At 61.3% G+C, this 13,719-nt stretch overlaps 1 protein-coding gene across 1 annotated transcript; it reads left to right on the top strand.

The window, feature by feature from the left end:
* Positions 1 to 306: 306 nt before the first annotated feature.
* Positions 307 to 13,048, top strand: LOC309979035 (lateral signaling target protein 2 homolog; the record flags this gene model as incomplete). Its single annotated transcript, XM_082865850.1, has 5 exons — positions 307 to 441; positions 1,738 to 1,940; positions 3,068 to 3,157; positions 6,702 to 6,791; positions 12,947 to 13,048. Coding segments are annotated over exons 1-5 (593 nt in total), but the record flags the coding sequence as incomplete, so codon positions are not given.
* Positions 13,049 to 13,719: the final 671 nt, after the last annotated feature.

The raw sequence follows: 13,719 nt of genomic DNA on the forward strand, positions 1-13,719 counted from the left end.
GCAGGGAAAGGTACAGCGTCACAAAGGGCGATGCACCATGAACTTGGTGACTGACGTGGGACGCGCCCTCAGCCCTCGTGGCGGGTGCTCTAGACACCTGGACGTGGGGAAGGGTGTGCTCTTCACTCTGGATACTTCTGGAAAGTTTGAGCTCCTTGTAGCAGTTGCAGAGCAGGCCCACGTGTGCTACCACATCACCTCGTCACCCTAACCTGCACTGGGCTTGCTTCTCCGACTTTCCAAGCAGTCCTGTCAGCCGCCAGCTGGAGCTGCGTCTTAGCGCACTTCCTGTTTCTGTTTCAGGACAACGTGTTAAACATCATTAACCAGATCATGGATGTGTGCATCCCCCAGGACCGCGCCCCACGGGATTTCTGTGTCAAGTTCCCCGAGGAGATCCGGCACGACAACCTGGCCGGCCAGCTCTGGTTTGGCGCCGAGGTAGTGGGTGGCCGCCGGGGTCTGGGGTCACGGTGCTGGGTATTGTCCAGCTGTTTCTCTGCGATGCTCACCTGTGTGCATCTGCAGGTGCAGGGCCCGGCTTCTCCTCCTCCAAGGGTTACAGATGGTGCTGAGCCTGTAGGGTGGCGGGGAGGCGAGAACATGCTCCCTGGAAACTATACACAAGCAAATATAGACACGAGGCCTCACATGTGATTTCTATGAGGTTCTCAGGCCCCCAGGCACGTAGGGCCTAAAAGCGGTTCTTATTACAATAATGCTGGTATTCGGAACAGCACTGCCTGTCCTGCACCCACAGGACTGTTTCTTCTTGCGGGGCGGGGCAGCTGCGCCCTGGCCCACACTCCAGCCGCCACTCACAGAGCCCCTCCGATCTTGGTCTTCACCTCCCGAGGAGGAGCCTGAGGCACGGGAGGGAGGTGTCTGCCCGGGGAGGCAGGACCAGCCTCACCCCAGCCAGTGGTGACCCGTGGGACACCCAGACGACCCCTTGGCCTTGCTCTCGGGACCCTAGGGGCGTGCGCTGCCCCGTCCTCCCCGCCTCAGCTCTGCAGAACTCCTGGAATGCCCCCCACCCCCACGCTGCCGGGCCCTCGTGCCCACCGGCTCCCCTCTTTCAGCCCATTCCACCCGGCTCCTCTGAGCCACACCTGGTTGGGCGTCCCTGCTGGGGCCCTGGGTAGGCCGTCTCTCCCCCCAGCCTAAGTGCTCAGCTCTGCAAAGCGGGTCCCAGGGTCAGGGGCAGCTGTGCAAGCCATGAGGTGATGCAGGGAGCCTTTATGGACACGAGGCGTCTGCTTCCTAGAACGCCTGGATTTCCTGGGGAGTCGCGGTCAGTCCCGGTGCGGTGGACCTGGAGTACGGCCGGAACCTGGCGTCTGTGGACCGGGTGGGGAGGGGACAGGAGTCACATGGCCCGGAGGCCCCTGCATGGAGCCCCCAAACCCGAGGGCACTTATTCTCACCGCCATGATGGCTCTGCATCTAAGAGAAACCAGGAGGGAGCAGGCGCCCCAGAGCGGAGGGGGGAGGGGGGCAGGAATATGAGGGAGGAGCTTCCGGAAGGGAGGCCCGGGAGGCGTCTCCGGGATGAGGCGCCCCAACCCCACCGTTGCTCTGCCCTCCGGTCCCACCTCTGGCTGTACAGTCTTCTTGGGCGCCGTGGGCGGGGGGGGCCTTGCTCAGCGCCCGCTGTCGTGGGTTCCGGAAGCCCGCACGCTCCGGGCGCCGAGGACACGCGGGTGGGGCCTCCCTGACGCCCTCTGCTGCCCGCAGTGCCTGGCCGCTGGCTCCATCATCATGAACCGCGAGCTGGAGAGCATGGCCATGCGGCCGCTGGCCAAGGAGCTGACCCGCAGCCTGGAGGACGTGCGCGGCGCCCTCCGCGACCAGGCGCTGCGGGACCTCAACACCTACACGGAGAAGATGCGGGAGGCGCTGAGGCACTTCGACGTGCTGTTCGCCGAGTTCGAGCTGAGGTGACCGAGGAACCCTAACCCTTTGCCCCGTGGGGAGGGCTGGGGGCGGGCAGCTCCGCCGGCTCTGCGTGTGCAGCAGGAAGACTCCGCGGAGGGAGGCGCGGGCTGGTTCTGGGCCGTCGCGGGGGTCGGGGGCACGGCGTACGGGGAGGGGCGGAGGCGGGCAGAGGCGACCCAGGGGCGCAAGGGACGCCGGGTCCCGCCCAGCACCTCTGCCGCTGGTGGTCCTGCGGGTGAAGGTCATGGTCAGCACAACGCCCCGCCCCCAGCACGTCTCTGTGCCCAGACGTGGGACGCGGCAGGAGCCAGGAGGAAGTGGAGGCCACTCGGGGGCCTGCTGGGGCCCCCAGCTCCGTGGGGTGAGGGGGGCGCCTCTCCAGCTCAGCGGGTCTGCCCTTCGCACCCCCACTAGCTCCCTGGGGCGTTCCCGCCCGCCCGCCCGCGGCAAAGGACATGGCGTGGTCCCTGGGGCCCTCACAGGACGGGCTGTGGAGGACCCGGGACTGCGGGGAGGGGCCTGCGCGGTGTCCACAGACACAGAGACGTTGGAGGTAGATGAGAAGCAGGACCCCAAAGCCCGTCCACGGTGGCCCGGTTAATGAAAACTGTCCGTCCTGTGTCGTGTGGGCCCCAGAAAGAAGTCAGGCATTCCAGCCGGTTCTCTAGGGAGTGGGCGCCACAAATGAGCTTAATAGCTTCGGCCGGCTCTGCCTGCTCCACATCTTTCCAACTGAGCTTTCGTAACAAGAAAAAATAGTGACAGAAAAATGTTCTCACCTGGGGAGTGGGTGGAGCCCCCTGGCCCTGCCCTGCGTGGGGGCCCAGGGGTTGTCTGTCCGCCCTGCACAGGGTCATTCATTACCTCGAGGCTGGGGACCGTCGGGGCAGTGGGCAGTGGCGGTTCCGGGGTGGGCAGGGCTGTGGGACCCAAGGAGGTGCTACTTGAGGCCTGACCCTGGGAGGAGCTTTGGCTCAAAATATAAACGGTGATGCTGGGGGTGTGTGTTTATGAAGCTGCTGAGATGCAGCTGGGCTCCAGCTGGAGGGACCTCATTTGGTTGTCAGTTAAGACACCCTTGGTTCCGGGAGGTACCAGATGGCCCTCACTCCCTTCTCTCTGTTTGCAGCTACGTGTCGGCCATGGTGCCCGTGAAGTCCCCGCGGGAGTACTACGTGCAGCAGGAGGTCATCGTGCTGTTCTGTGAGACGGTGGAGAGGTGAGGCCACCCGGGAATGGCGGAGCTCTTGCTGCCTCGGGCCTGGGTGAGGGCTGCACCGGGACAGGGGCACCATGTGCATGTGCCACAGGGCCTCCACTCACACGACTGTTCCTCAGCCCCAGTGTCCCCTTCTCTGGGCCCAGACCCTGCAGGAGGAGCTGACGTGGTTGAGAAGGGCTCCATGCTCACCTCCTGACCTCCCTCACCTCCTCACCTCCCTCACCTACCTCACCTCCTCACTTCCCTCACATCCCTCACCTCCCTCAACTCCTCACCTCCCTCACCTCGCACACCTCCGTCACAACCAAACCTCCTCACCTACCTCACCTCCCTCACCTCCTCACCTCCCTAACCTCCTCACTTCCCTCACCTCCCTCACCTCCCTCACCTCCTCACTTCCTCATCTCCCTTACCTCCTCACATCCTCACCTCCCTCACCTCCCTCACCACCCTCACCTCCTCACCTACCTCACCTCCCTCACCTCCTCACCTACCTCACCTTCTCACCTCCCTCACCTCCTCACCTCCCACACCTCCATCACCTCCCTCACCTCCTCACCTCCGTCACCTCCTCACCTCCCTCACCTCCCTCACCTCCTCACCTCCTCATCTCCTTCACCTCCTCACCTCCCTCACCTCCCTCACCTCCCTCACCTCCCTCACCTCCTCACCTCCCACACCTCCATCACATCCTCACCTCACCTCCCTCACCTCCCTCACCTCCCTCACCTCCTCACCTCCCTCACCTCCCTCACCTCCTCACCTCCATCACCTCCTCACCTCCTCACCTCCCTCACCTCCTCACCTCCCTCACCTCCTCACCTCCTCACCTCCCTCACCTCCCTCACCTCCCTCACCTCCCTCACCTCCTCACCTCCCTCAACTCCCTCACCTCCTCACCTCCCTCACCTCCTCACCTCCTCACCTCCCTCACCTCCCTCACCTCCCTCGCCTCCTTACCTCCCTCACCTCCCTCATCTCCTCACCTCCCTCACCTCCCTCACCTCCTCACCTCCCTCACCTCCCTCACCTCCTCATCTCCATCACCTCCTCACCTCCATCACCTCCTCACCTCCATCACCTCCCTCACCTCCTCACCTCCCTCACCTCCTCACCTCCCTCACCTCTCTCACCTCCTCACCTCCCTCACCTCCTCACCTCCCTCACCTCCCTCACCTCCTCACCTCCATCACCTCCTCACCTCCTCACCTCCCTCACCTCCTCACCTCCCTCACCTCCTCACCTCCTCACCTCCCTCACCTCCCTCACCTCCCTCACCTCCCTCACCTCCTCACCTCCCTCAACTCCCTCACCTCCTCACCTCCCTCACCTCCTCACCTCCTCACCTCCCTCACCTCCCTCACCTCCCTCGCCTCCTTACCTCCCTCACCTCCTCATCTCCATCACCTCCTCACCTCCATCACCTCCTCACCTCCATCACCTCCCTCACCTCCTCACCTCCCTCACCTCCTCACCTCCCTCACCTCTCTCACCTCCTCACCTCCCTCACCTCCTCACCTCCTCACCTCCCTCACCTCCTCACCTCCCTCACCTCCTCACCTCCCTCACCTCCCTCACCTCCTCACCTCCCTCACCTCCCTCACCTCCCTCACCTCCCTCACCTCCTCACCTCCCTCACTTCCCTCACCTCCTCACCTCCCTCACCTCCCTCACCTCACTTCACCTTCCTCACCTCCCTCACCTCATCACATCCTCACCTTCTCCCCTCCTTTCTCCTCCCTCTGCCTCAACTCCTCACCTCCCTCACCTCCCTCACCTCCCTCACCTCCTCACCTCTCTCACCTCCCTCACCTCCTCACCTCCCTCACCTCCTCACCTCCCTCACCTCCCTCACTTCCCTTACCTCCTCATCTCTCTCACCTCCCTCACCTCCTCACCTCATCTTCCTCACCTCCCTCACCTCCTCACCTCAGCTCCTCTTCTCCTCACCTCACCTTCCTCACCTCCTCACCTCCTCACCTCCCTCACCTCCTCATCTCCCTCACCTCCCTCAGCTCCCTCACCTCCCTCACCTCCTCACCTCCCTCACCTCCCTCACCTCCCTCACCTCCCTCACCTCCGCACCTCAACTCCTCTTCTCCTCACCTCACCTCCCTCACCTCCTCACCTCCTCACCTCCTCACCTCCCTCACCTCCTCATCTCCCTCACCTCCCTCACCTCCCTCACGTCCCTCACCTCCTCACCTCCATCACCTCCTCACCTCCCTCACCTCCTCACCTCCTCACCTCCCTCCCCTCCTCACCTCCCTCACCTCCCTCACCTCCTCACCTCCCTCACCTCTCTCACCTCACCTCCTCACCTCCTCACCTCCCTCACCTCCTCACCTCCTCACCTCCCTCACCTCCTCACCTCCATCACCTCCTCACCTCCCTCTCCTCCTCACCTCCCTCACCTCCCTCACCTCCTCACCTCCTCACCTCCCTCACCTCCCTCACCTCCCTCACCTCCTCACCTCCCTCTCCTCCTCACCCCCATCACCTCCCTCACCTCCATCACCTCTTCACCTCCCTCACCTCCCTCCCCTCCTCACCTCCTCACCTTCCTCACCTCCTCACGTTCTCACCTCTCTCACCTCCCTCACCTCCCTCACCTCATCACTTCCTCACCTTCTCCCCTCCTTTCTCCTCCCTCCTCCTCACCTCATCACCTGTATACCTCCTCACCTCCACTCCTCTTCTCCTCAGCTCCCCACCTCCCCATCTCCTCACCTCTTCCTCTCCTCCCCTTGGTTCCGGGAGACACCCGGTGGCCCTCACTCCCCACCTCCTGCTTTCCTTTCGTCCACTCTTCTTCCCTACAGGCCAGGATGGACCCTTTTCTGATCTGGGTTTTGGAGGTGAATCATCACTGTTCTCATCATGGCTCGTATGGGGCGTGTGGGGTCAGGTTTGAAGTCAGATTTTCTGAATAGACTTTGGGACTAAGATTTAGCCCAGAATGTTCCTTATATGTGACTTGTGCTTTAGTAGTAGGTAAGTTTTGAAGCTGTCTAATCTCACATCGTCAGTTTGTTAATTTTAAAGACGATTTATTCACTGTTGTACGCCGAGAGATGTTTCAAGTCACTCAAGAGTAAGAAGACGGGAAGTACCGTCCATTCAGAACACGGCGATGCCAGCAGCATTTGCTCGCGCTCGCAGAGAAAGCGTCTCGTCTACCTGCAAGAGGGGAGACATCCGGGAGAGCAATTCGGGTTTCTTGGCGGTGTGAAACGGTTCAGAGCAGTGTTTCTACTCCTCGTTTATCCTTTCGCTTTGGGTGCCTGACAGCATAGCTGGCCTCACTAGCTCCCCTTGGCGAGCACCTCTCACTCACCCCTGCTTCCTCCGCCAGCGGTGGGGTCGGGAAGTGGGAAGATGGGGCAGGCCGAGCGTCGGCCCCCTGCGCCGGACCTTGCAGAGCGGGACTCGTCCAGCAGCTGGCCGCCAAGCGCCGACGTGGGTGAGGGCTGCGCGGCTGCCTTGCCCTCCCCCGTCTGGCCGTGGGTCGCCCCTGCTCACTGTCTCCCTCCCCTGCCAGGGCCCTGGACTTCGGGTACCTGACCCAGGACATGATTGACGACTACGAGCCAGCCCTCATGTTCACCATCCCCAGGTTGGCCATCGTGTGGTGAGTGTCCCCCTGCCTGGGGCCGCCATTTCTCAGAAACCTGGCAGGATGGTCGGGTCCGTGGTGCCAGGCCCCTCGGGGTGGTGGTAGGTGGTACTCGTACCCCGAAGGGGGCTGCTCAGCCCCAGAGCAGCTGCCAGGTGGCCCTGTCCTTGTCCCGGCAGACGAGGAACCAGGTGTTCCGAGTGCCTCCCGCTCAGCCAGCCTAGATGGTGCAGGATGGGTGAGCATGACAGCCACGTGCACCCCAGCCCTGGGAAGAGGCCCCCACGCTCAGGCACAGGGGCCCCATCAGGGGCTGTGGGAGCGGCTTTGAAGGGACGAGAGGCGAGGTGCCCCGATCCCCGCCGGAGGATGTGGTGGGCGTGTTTGGAGGATTCATGGGCTGGCAGGGAGGTGGAGCCTGTTGGGTGAGGGGCAGGTGGGCGGCAGCTGGCCTTGCGATGGGGGGGGAGCACGGCTGCTGAGAGCAGGGGAGCGCTGGGTTAGGCCTCTGGGGTCTGTGGCCTCAAAGGTGTCATGGCAGCACGTGGGCTCGGTCGTCAAGCGCGCTTGACGGGAAGTACTCGGTCATGTGCTGAGCCCTGCGGAGCCTCTCAGAGCCAAGGTCAGAGCCCAGCTGTTCTGGGCTTGGTCCACGCTGTTCAGCGGCACCCGGACTCCCAGACACAGACCACCTTCCCTCCCGCCAGGTGAGGGAGCCTGGGGCGGGTGGGCACGGGCGCCCGGGGGGCAGCTGGGGTGCAGCTAGGCAGGGAGCCGGTCGTAGGTGTGGATGTCAGTGGACTGGCCTGGGGAGCGTACAGGGGACACAGAGGCACAGGCCCTGGGGAGAACTCAGTGCGGGCGAGCACCTCCTACGGCCGGTCCGTGGGGCGGTGGCAGCGCTGCAGGATGGGCCAGCCTCTGGGACAGAGAGGCGTCCCTGGACCGCAGGGAGCTGGACAAGTCGTGTGCCGCGTGCGGGAGGGGTGGGGAGCAGGCCGGGCAGACGACCCTGGGCCGGGCCAGAAGCGGCTTCCACTGCCCGGGACTGTGGAGGTGTTGTGGCGGGGAGCCTGACGTGCCGTGAAGCGCAGAGCGGACTTAGCGAGGAGGGCCTGGGGAGGCGGGCAGGCGGGGTGGGGCTGCCAGTGCCCAGCACTCGGGGAAGCCTGAGCGGCCGCCTCCGGTGTGCAGGGTCAGCTCCCCACACTTGAGTCTTGCCTTGGGCTTGGGGACCGGCCTGGCCCCCACCTCGCTCTTCCTGGCCTCACTGTGCTTCAGAGCTGCCTTCCCTCTGGGAGGTCTCTGCAGTGGTCTTGGGAGGAACCAGAACCTTTCCAGAACCTCCCGTCAGTTTCCACTGTCTTAGAGGGAATCTGTTCTAAATCTCGGGGGAGGGCCAGAGACTCTTAGACAGCACGCCCGTCTTAAGATAAAAGCAAGGACGTTGAACAGACACATGTTTCTGGGTTTCTGTGCTCAAGTCCGTGGTGTGTGTTCAGCTCCTTGCGGCTCCCCGCTGCCGGCGGCCCAAGGCTAGGGTGTGCAGGGTGGCGCTGTCCAGCCTCACATGCTCACTGAGCTGGCCTTCCAAGGCCACTTCTCCCTGAGTGGGGTCACTGGGCCCTCTCTGCTGACCTCAGGCCACCTTCTGACACCTGAACTTGTCTGGGTCCTTGCCTCGGGAGTGCCCTGGGCAGGGCCTTTTTCCTGTCGGGCACCTCCTGGAGGCCTTGCGTGGGGTCCTCTCCAGCTTAGGCTGGAGGGAGGCCTGGAAGCGGAGCCGCGGGACCTCTGAGGTCATGAGGGGAGGCTCTGAGTCGCAGCGAGGAGAGGCTGGGTCTGAAGTTGAAGTGGAGGCAGGACAGGAGCCCAGAGTCTGGGGGCTTCACAGCAGCCACTGAGAAGCCCTCAGGCCCCCTAGAGCCCCCAGCCCCCCATCAGAAGCAGGTCTCCCACCTCGCAGCCAGGCTGTGGGTCTGAGGATCTGAGGAGCGCCAGGCTTAACCAGAAGGGGCGGGGAGAGCTGGCTTGTAAGCAGCTGGTCCTGGAGCCAGCCGCCCCCTTAGGGACACTCACAGGGTTCCTGTGGGACCCACAGTGCAGCCACCCGGCTCCCTCTCTCAATTCCTCGCTGTCCACAGAGGCCACTGCTGCCCAGCTTGGGGCCCAGGACTCACTCCTTCCTGGATTCACCTGTGAGCATGTATTAAGCACCTACTGCATGCCGGCCCTGTGCTTGTCCCCAGAGGTATGGGGATGACCGTGAGGGAGGCGCACACGTACACAAGGCAAGCAGTTGCCGTGGAGCATTCTGGATGCTGGGGTGCGGTTGGGGGTTTGGTGCAGGGACCCTCTGGGGTGGATCTCTTCTCCCGGGCCAGCGAAGGTTCCCGTCCAGTCCCCTGGCCCACCTGCTTCTTGGCAGCCGAGGGCTCGGGCCTTCCTGTGGCTCCAGCCCGTGGGAGCAAAGGCGAGTGTGGACAGGGCCCCCTGCCCGGCCCTCCGCAATCTCAGGGTCCCCTCCAACCTTCTCTCCCCGCCTCCCTGCCGCCCACTCCCTTCCTTGGTGCTCACCACTTCCTGCACAGGGTGTTCCCACGTTTCCTCCCAGGAGATTACTTCTAAGCCATGTTATTGAGATAAAATTCACATACCTTATGACTCACCCATTTGAAGTGTACGATTCAGTGGTTTTCAGTCAATTTGCAGAGTCGTGCAACCGTCACCACTAATTTCAGGGCATCGTCGTCACTGAAAAGATACCCCTTACCCCTCAGCCATCACCTCCACCCCTGTAATCCCATCTCTCTGTAGATTTGCCTGCTCGGGATATTTGGGTGACTTGTGTCTCCCCCATGGGCCTATGAGTGTCACGGGGCAGGGGTGCTCACCTGCACTCACTCATGTGTCCTTAGTGCCCGGCAGGTGGTAGCACAGTGAATTTCCGCGGAATTTTGTTGTGCTGATCTGACAGGGCACAAATATGAATTTGTAAAGTTTTTCACTGAAGTTTTAATCATAAAAATTTGACGGGGGGGGGGGGTATAGACCCGGAATTAAGGGATTGATTAAAAATGATACTCTAGCTATTTAAACAACATTAAGGATGAATCCCAAATGTCAGGGAAGAATTCCTAGTGTATCAAGTACAAACATCGTCACCAGTGTCTCTACTAAATTTCGGAACGTGATAGGTATAAGTTTTGTAACAGAAATCAAAGCAATAAATGTTACTTTTTTATTGTGATAAAATATGCATGGCATAAAACTGACCATTTTAACCCTTTCTGAATGTGCACAACGGCCATTAAGTACATTCACCTCACGCAACCGCGTGTGTGTGTGTGTGTGTGAGCACGTGCACGCGCGCATGTGTGCTGGTCACGTTTCTCTGGAGAACTCTGACCAACACACAGGTGAATCTTTCTCTTTTCTTCTTTTTCTTATTTTTAATTTAATTTTTATTGGAGTGTGGCTGATTTACAATGCTGTGTTAGTTTCAGGTGTACAGCAAAGTGAGTCGGTTACACATATACATATGTCCACTCTCTTCTAGGTTCTTTTCCCATATAGGTCATTGCGGAGCATTGAGTAGAGTTCCCTGTGCTCTACAGTAGGTCCTTACGAGTTATCTGTTTTGTATATAGTAGTGTGTGTATGAGGAGGTGAATCTTTGTCTTCTGAGATTTGGTGGTGAATTCTTAGATTTGACACCAAAAGCATGAGCAACAAATTTTTTAAAATAATACATTGGACTTTATCAAAATTTAAAATCTGTGCATCAAAGGACATTACCAAGAAAGTGAAAGACACCTAAAGAGTGGGGGTGGGGCGGGCCCTCCCTCCATGGTGGGCGTGCTCCCCCGGCCCACGCGAGCTGGACCTGGGCCGACCCCTCACCATCCCCCGCGTTATGCCGGGGTCCCCCCGGGCCCAGCCACGTGCCTGCCAGGCTCCACCGTGGGGCTGCCTTGCATGGACGTGGGCTGAGCGGGCGCGATGCCCGGGTCACCAGCCCTGTGGGGTGAAGCTCTCCCTCTGATGGCTTGTTTCCAGGCCTGGTTCCCCCCATCTCCCCTTCCCACCCCCGGCCGTTGCATCAGCACCCGGGCCAGCTGGACACGGAACAGGTGTCTGCTGAGCTCCTCCTGGGACACGAAGACCAGCCTCACCCTTGTCCGCAGGGGTGCCCCGTCATGGGGACGCAGAAACGTGGCCGCCCCACGACCTCCTCTCTGCCTGTCCTGGCGGTTGGCGTCACTTCCCGGAGCTGCTGAGCGGGAGGGAACCCTGGGTGCTCCGGCGCGTGCGAGCACCGCTGGACAGAGCCGCGGGAATGGCCTAGGTCCCCCAGTCTCCCACCCAAGGGGGTGGGCACGGTGGCTTTAGGGGTTTGTGCACAGACCTCTCCTGCTGAGTGGATTCTGTTCCGGGGCTCGCAGCTCCATGGAGGCCGTGCTGGGCGGGAGGGACCCTGCTTGCTCTCTGGGGGGCAGCCCAGGCCTCGCCAGGACCCAGGAGAGGAGACAGGGTCCCTCCCTGCCCCCGTCGCTGCTTTCTGAAAGAGGAGATGGCCAGGATTCCCCAAACTCTTTCTTCTGCCTGTTTTCACTCTGCCTTTGCACTGAGACCACCGCATTTACCCAGCAAGTTAAGGCTCTGCCTTGAGAAATCGTCCCTCAAACACGGTGACTTGAACCATGACCGTTAGCTCATGGAAGATCCGTGAAGCAGCCCAGAAGGAACGGAGGCCCGGCCGTGCCCGCTGCCCTCCGCTGGCTCAGGACACAGGCCCTCGAGCTGGTCTCTCCTCGGGGCCTGGAGGCCGCTGGTCATGCTGGTCACGGCCAGGTGTGCCCCGGGGGGCCTCACAGCCCGTGTTTTTCCTGTTTTTAGAAAAAAAGGAAATCTTTTCGCCCATGAAACCAGCCCTTTTTTAGGGGAAAACAGTCTCCTCGCTCAACCTTGTTTTTCTCACTGAACTGGGTGTTTTCCAGAAGTAATGGGGGCTCCCAGCTGGATGGGCGGCCAGACCCTGAGGCCTGAAATAAGGTCCTGCTCGTCCTCAGAGACGTGCCAGCGGCTCCTCATTTACACAGACAAGCCCCCGAGGCGCCGACCTACGCTCCATGGGGCCGCGAGGGGACAGGCCCGTGTTCACGGGTGGACGGTCCCTGGGCACCCAAGAGGTGCAGGAGGCATCCAGAGAAGGGTCCTCAGGGATAGGTCCTCTCTCCGAGAGACGGGTCTGGAATGATGGTCACGCGCCTGGAGATGGGTGGGGCTGTGGCTACGGAGGTGAACACGGGACCCCCTGCCGCGGAGTCGGGGCGCCCGGAGCTGGCATCTGGGCAGCGTCAGATGGGCCGTGGGGCCCAGTCCAGTGAAGGGGGTCCTCTCGAGGCACGGGGACGCCCAGCAGGAGGGTCCATCCTGCCTGAGGGGTGACAGGGGGCTGCCCCCCTCTTGAAGGGTGCCTGACCGTGGGCCAGAGTGCTGGGAGGGGAAGGGGGCTTTGGAGACAGCGGCCGGGACACGACATTCACAGCCTGGCGGGGCCGGGAACCTCGAGAGCCTGTGGCCAGTGTGAGTCGGAAAGTCTCGGGCAGCCCCCGGACCTGGGGCGTGTGGACGGCACGAGGGAGAGGTGGGAGAGCTGGGAGGACAGCCTGCGGGGCGCTGTCTGGAAAAATCTCGCCCTGTCTGCGCCGCGCTCCTGCGGGACCCACACCCCCAGGGGCCAGCCCTGGGGTCAGGGCTCCACGCTGGTGGGGGGCTGGGCTTCACCTCCAACTCCTGTTTCCCTTTTGGAGTAGACGGTTCCAGGGCCAGTTCTCACCAACCTCTGCATTTGTGGTATATTTAAACACAAATCCAGTGTTTCCATTTTCAAGGAGGCAGATGTTAGCAACAAACCTTGATGCTGATTTAGCTGATTGCGGCTGGGAGGTGTGCAGCCATATTTTTATCATTATTTTATGATCCTTCAAACAGACGTAGGCTCATCAACTTCGGAAGAGGATAAAATCTGGGTCATAATTTTCACTGCTTTTCTCTAAACTTATTTACGATTCGATCGCAGAGGGGAAGCATGTGCGGGGTGTGGTCTGGGCTGGCCACGCGGCTGCAGGACTTGACGTCAGGCTGGCTTTCTGTCTTGGATGCAGTGGCCTCGTGGTCTATGCGGATGGACCCCTGAACCTGGACCGCAAGGCAGAGGACATGTCCGAGCTCTTCCGGCCCTTCCACACGTTGCTGCGGAAAATCAGGTTGGCGGGGTGTGGGGGGGTGGGGGGTGAGAGAGGGGAGGGGAGGGGAGGGTGGTGTTTGCCTCTGAGCCCCGTCCCTTCTGTGACTGCTCCTGGGGGTTGGCAATGACCCCTCTGGACAAGGCTGGTCTTGCTTTGCCTTTACTGGACACCTCAAGGGTGGGTAGCTTGTCCCTGCCGAGCTTCAGAGGGTGGTAAACCTCACACTTCTGTGTGAGCTAATTCTTTACCTTCTGTCCACCTCGGGGGTGCTGGGACCTTGGTCTCTGTCGTCGGCTCCTGGTTTCTACTGTTTGGAGCTCCTTTAACCCCACACCCTTCCTCCCTCACAGAACAAGTTCTTTGTTCTTGGCCGGTAGCGTTAAGACCTTTACGCAGATGTCCGGTCCTAAGACAGCGGCTGCCCTGGCTAAGGGCCTGGAAGCTAGGCCCTCTTCTGGTTTCTCACAGAAACGTCTCCGTGGCCCCGCAAGACAGACGGGGCCTGTCTTACAGGCGAGGCCCTGAAACCAGGGTGGTGTGGGCCGGACCAGGGCCACGCAGCCTGTGAGGGGAGGACATCCCCCTGGGCCAGGCCATGCCCTGCACATTGGCTGGGGCTGGCGCCCAGGTTGGGGGCTGTTACTAGTTCTTTGACTAGTTTAGGGGGTGAAGTGCTCAGTTCTCTTGAG

The sequence above is a fragment of the Leucopleurus acutus genome (assembly GCF_964270905.1).
Source record: "Leucopleurus acutus genome assembly, contig: HAP1_SCAFFOLD_1134, whole genome shotgun sequence".
NCBI lineage: Eukaryota > Metazoa > Chordata > Mammalia > Artiodactyla > Delphinidae > Leucopleurus > Leucopleurus acutus.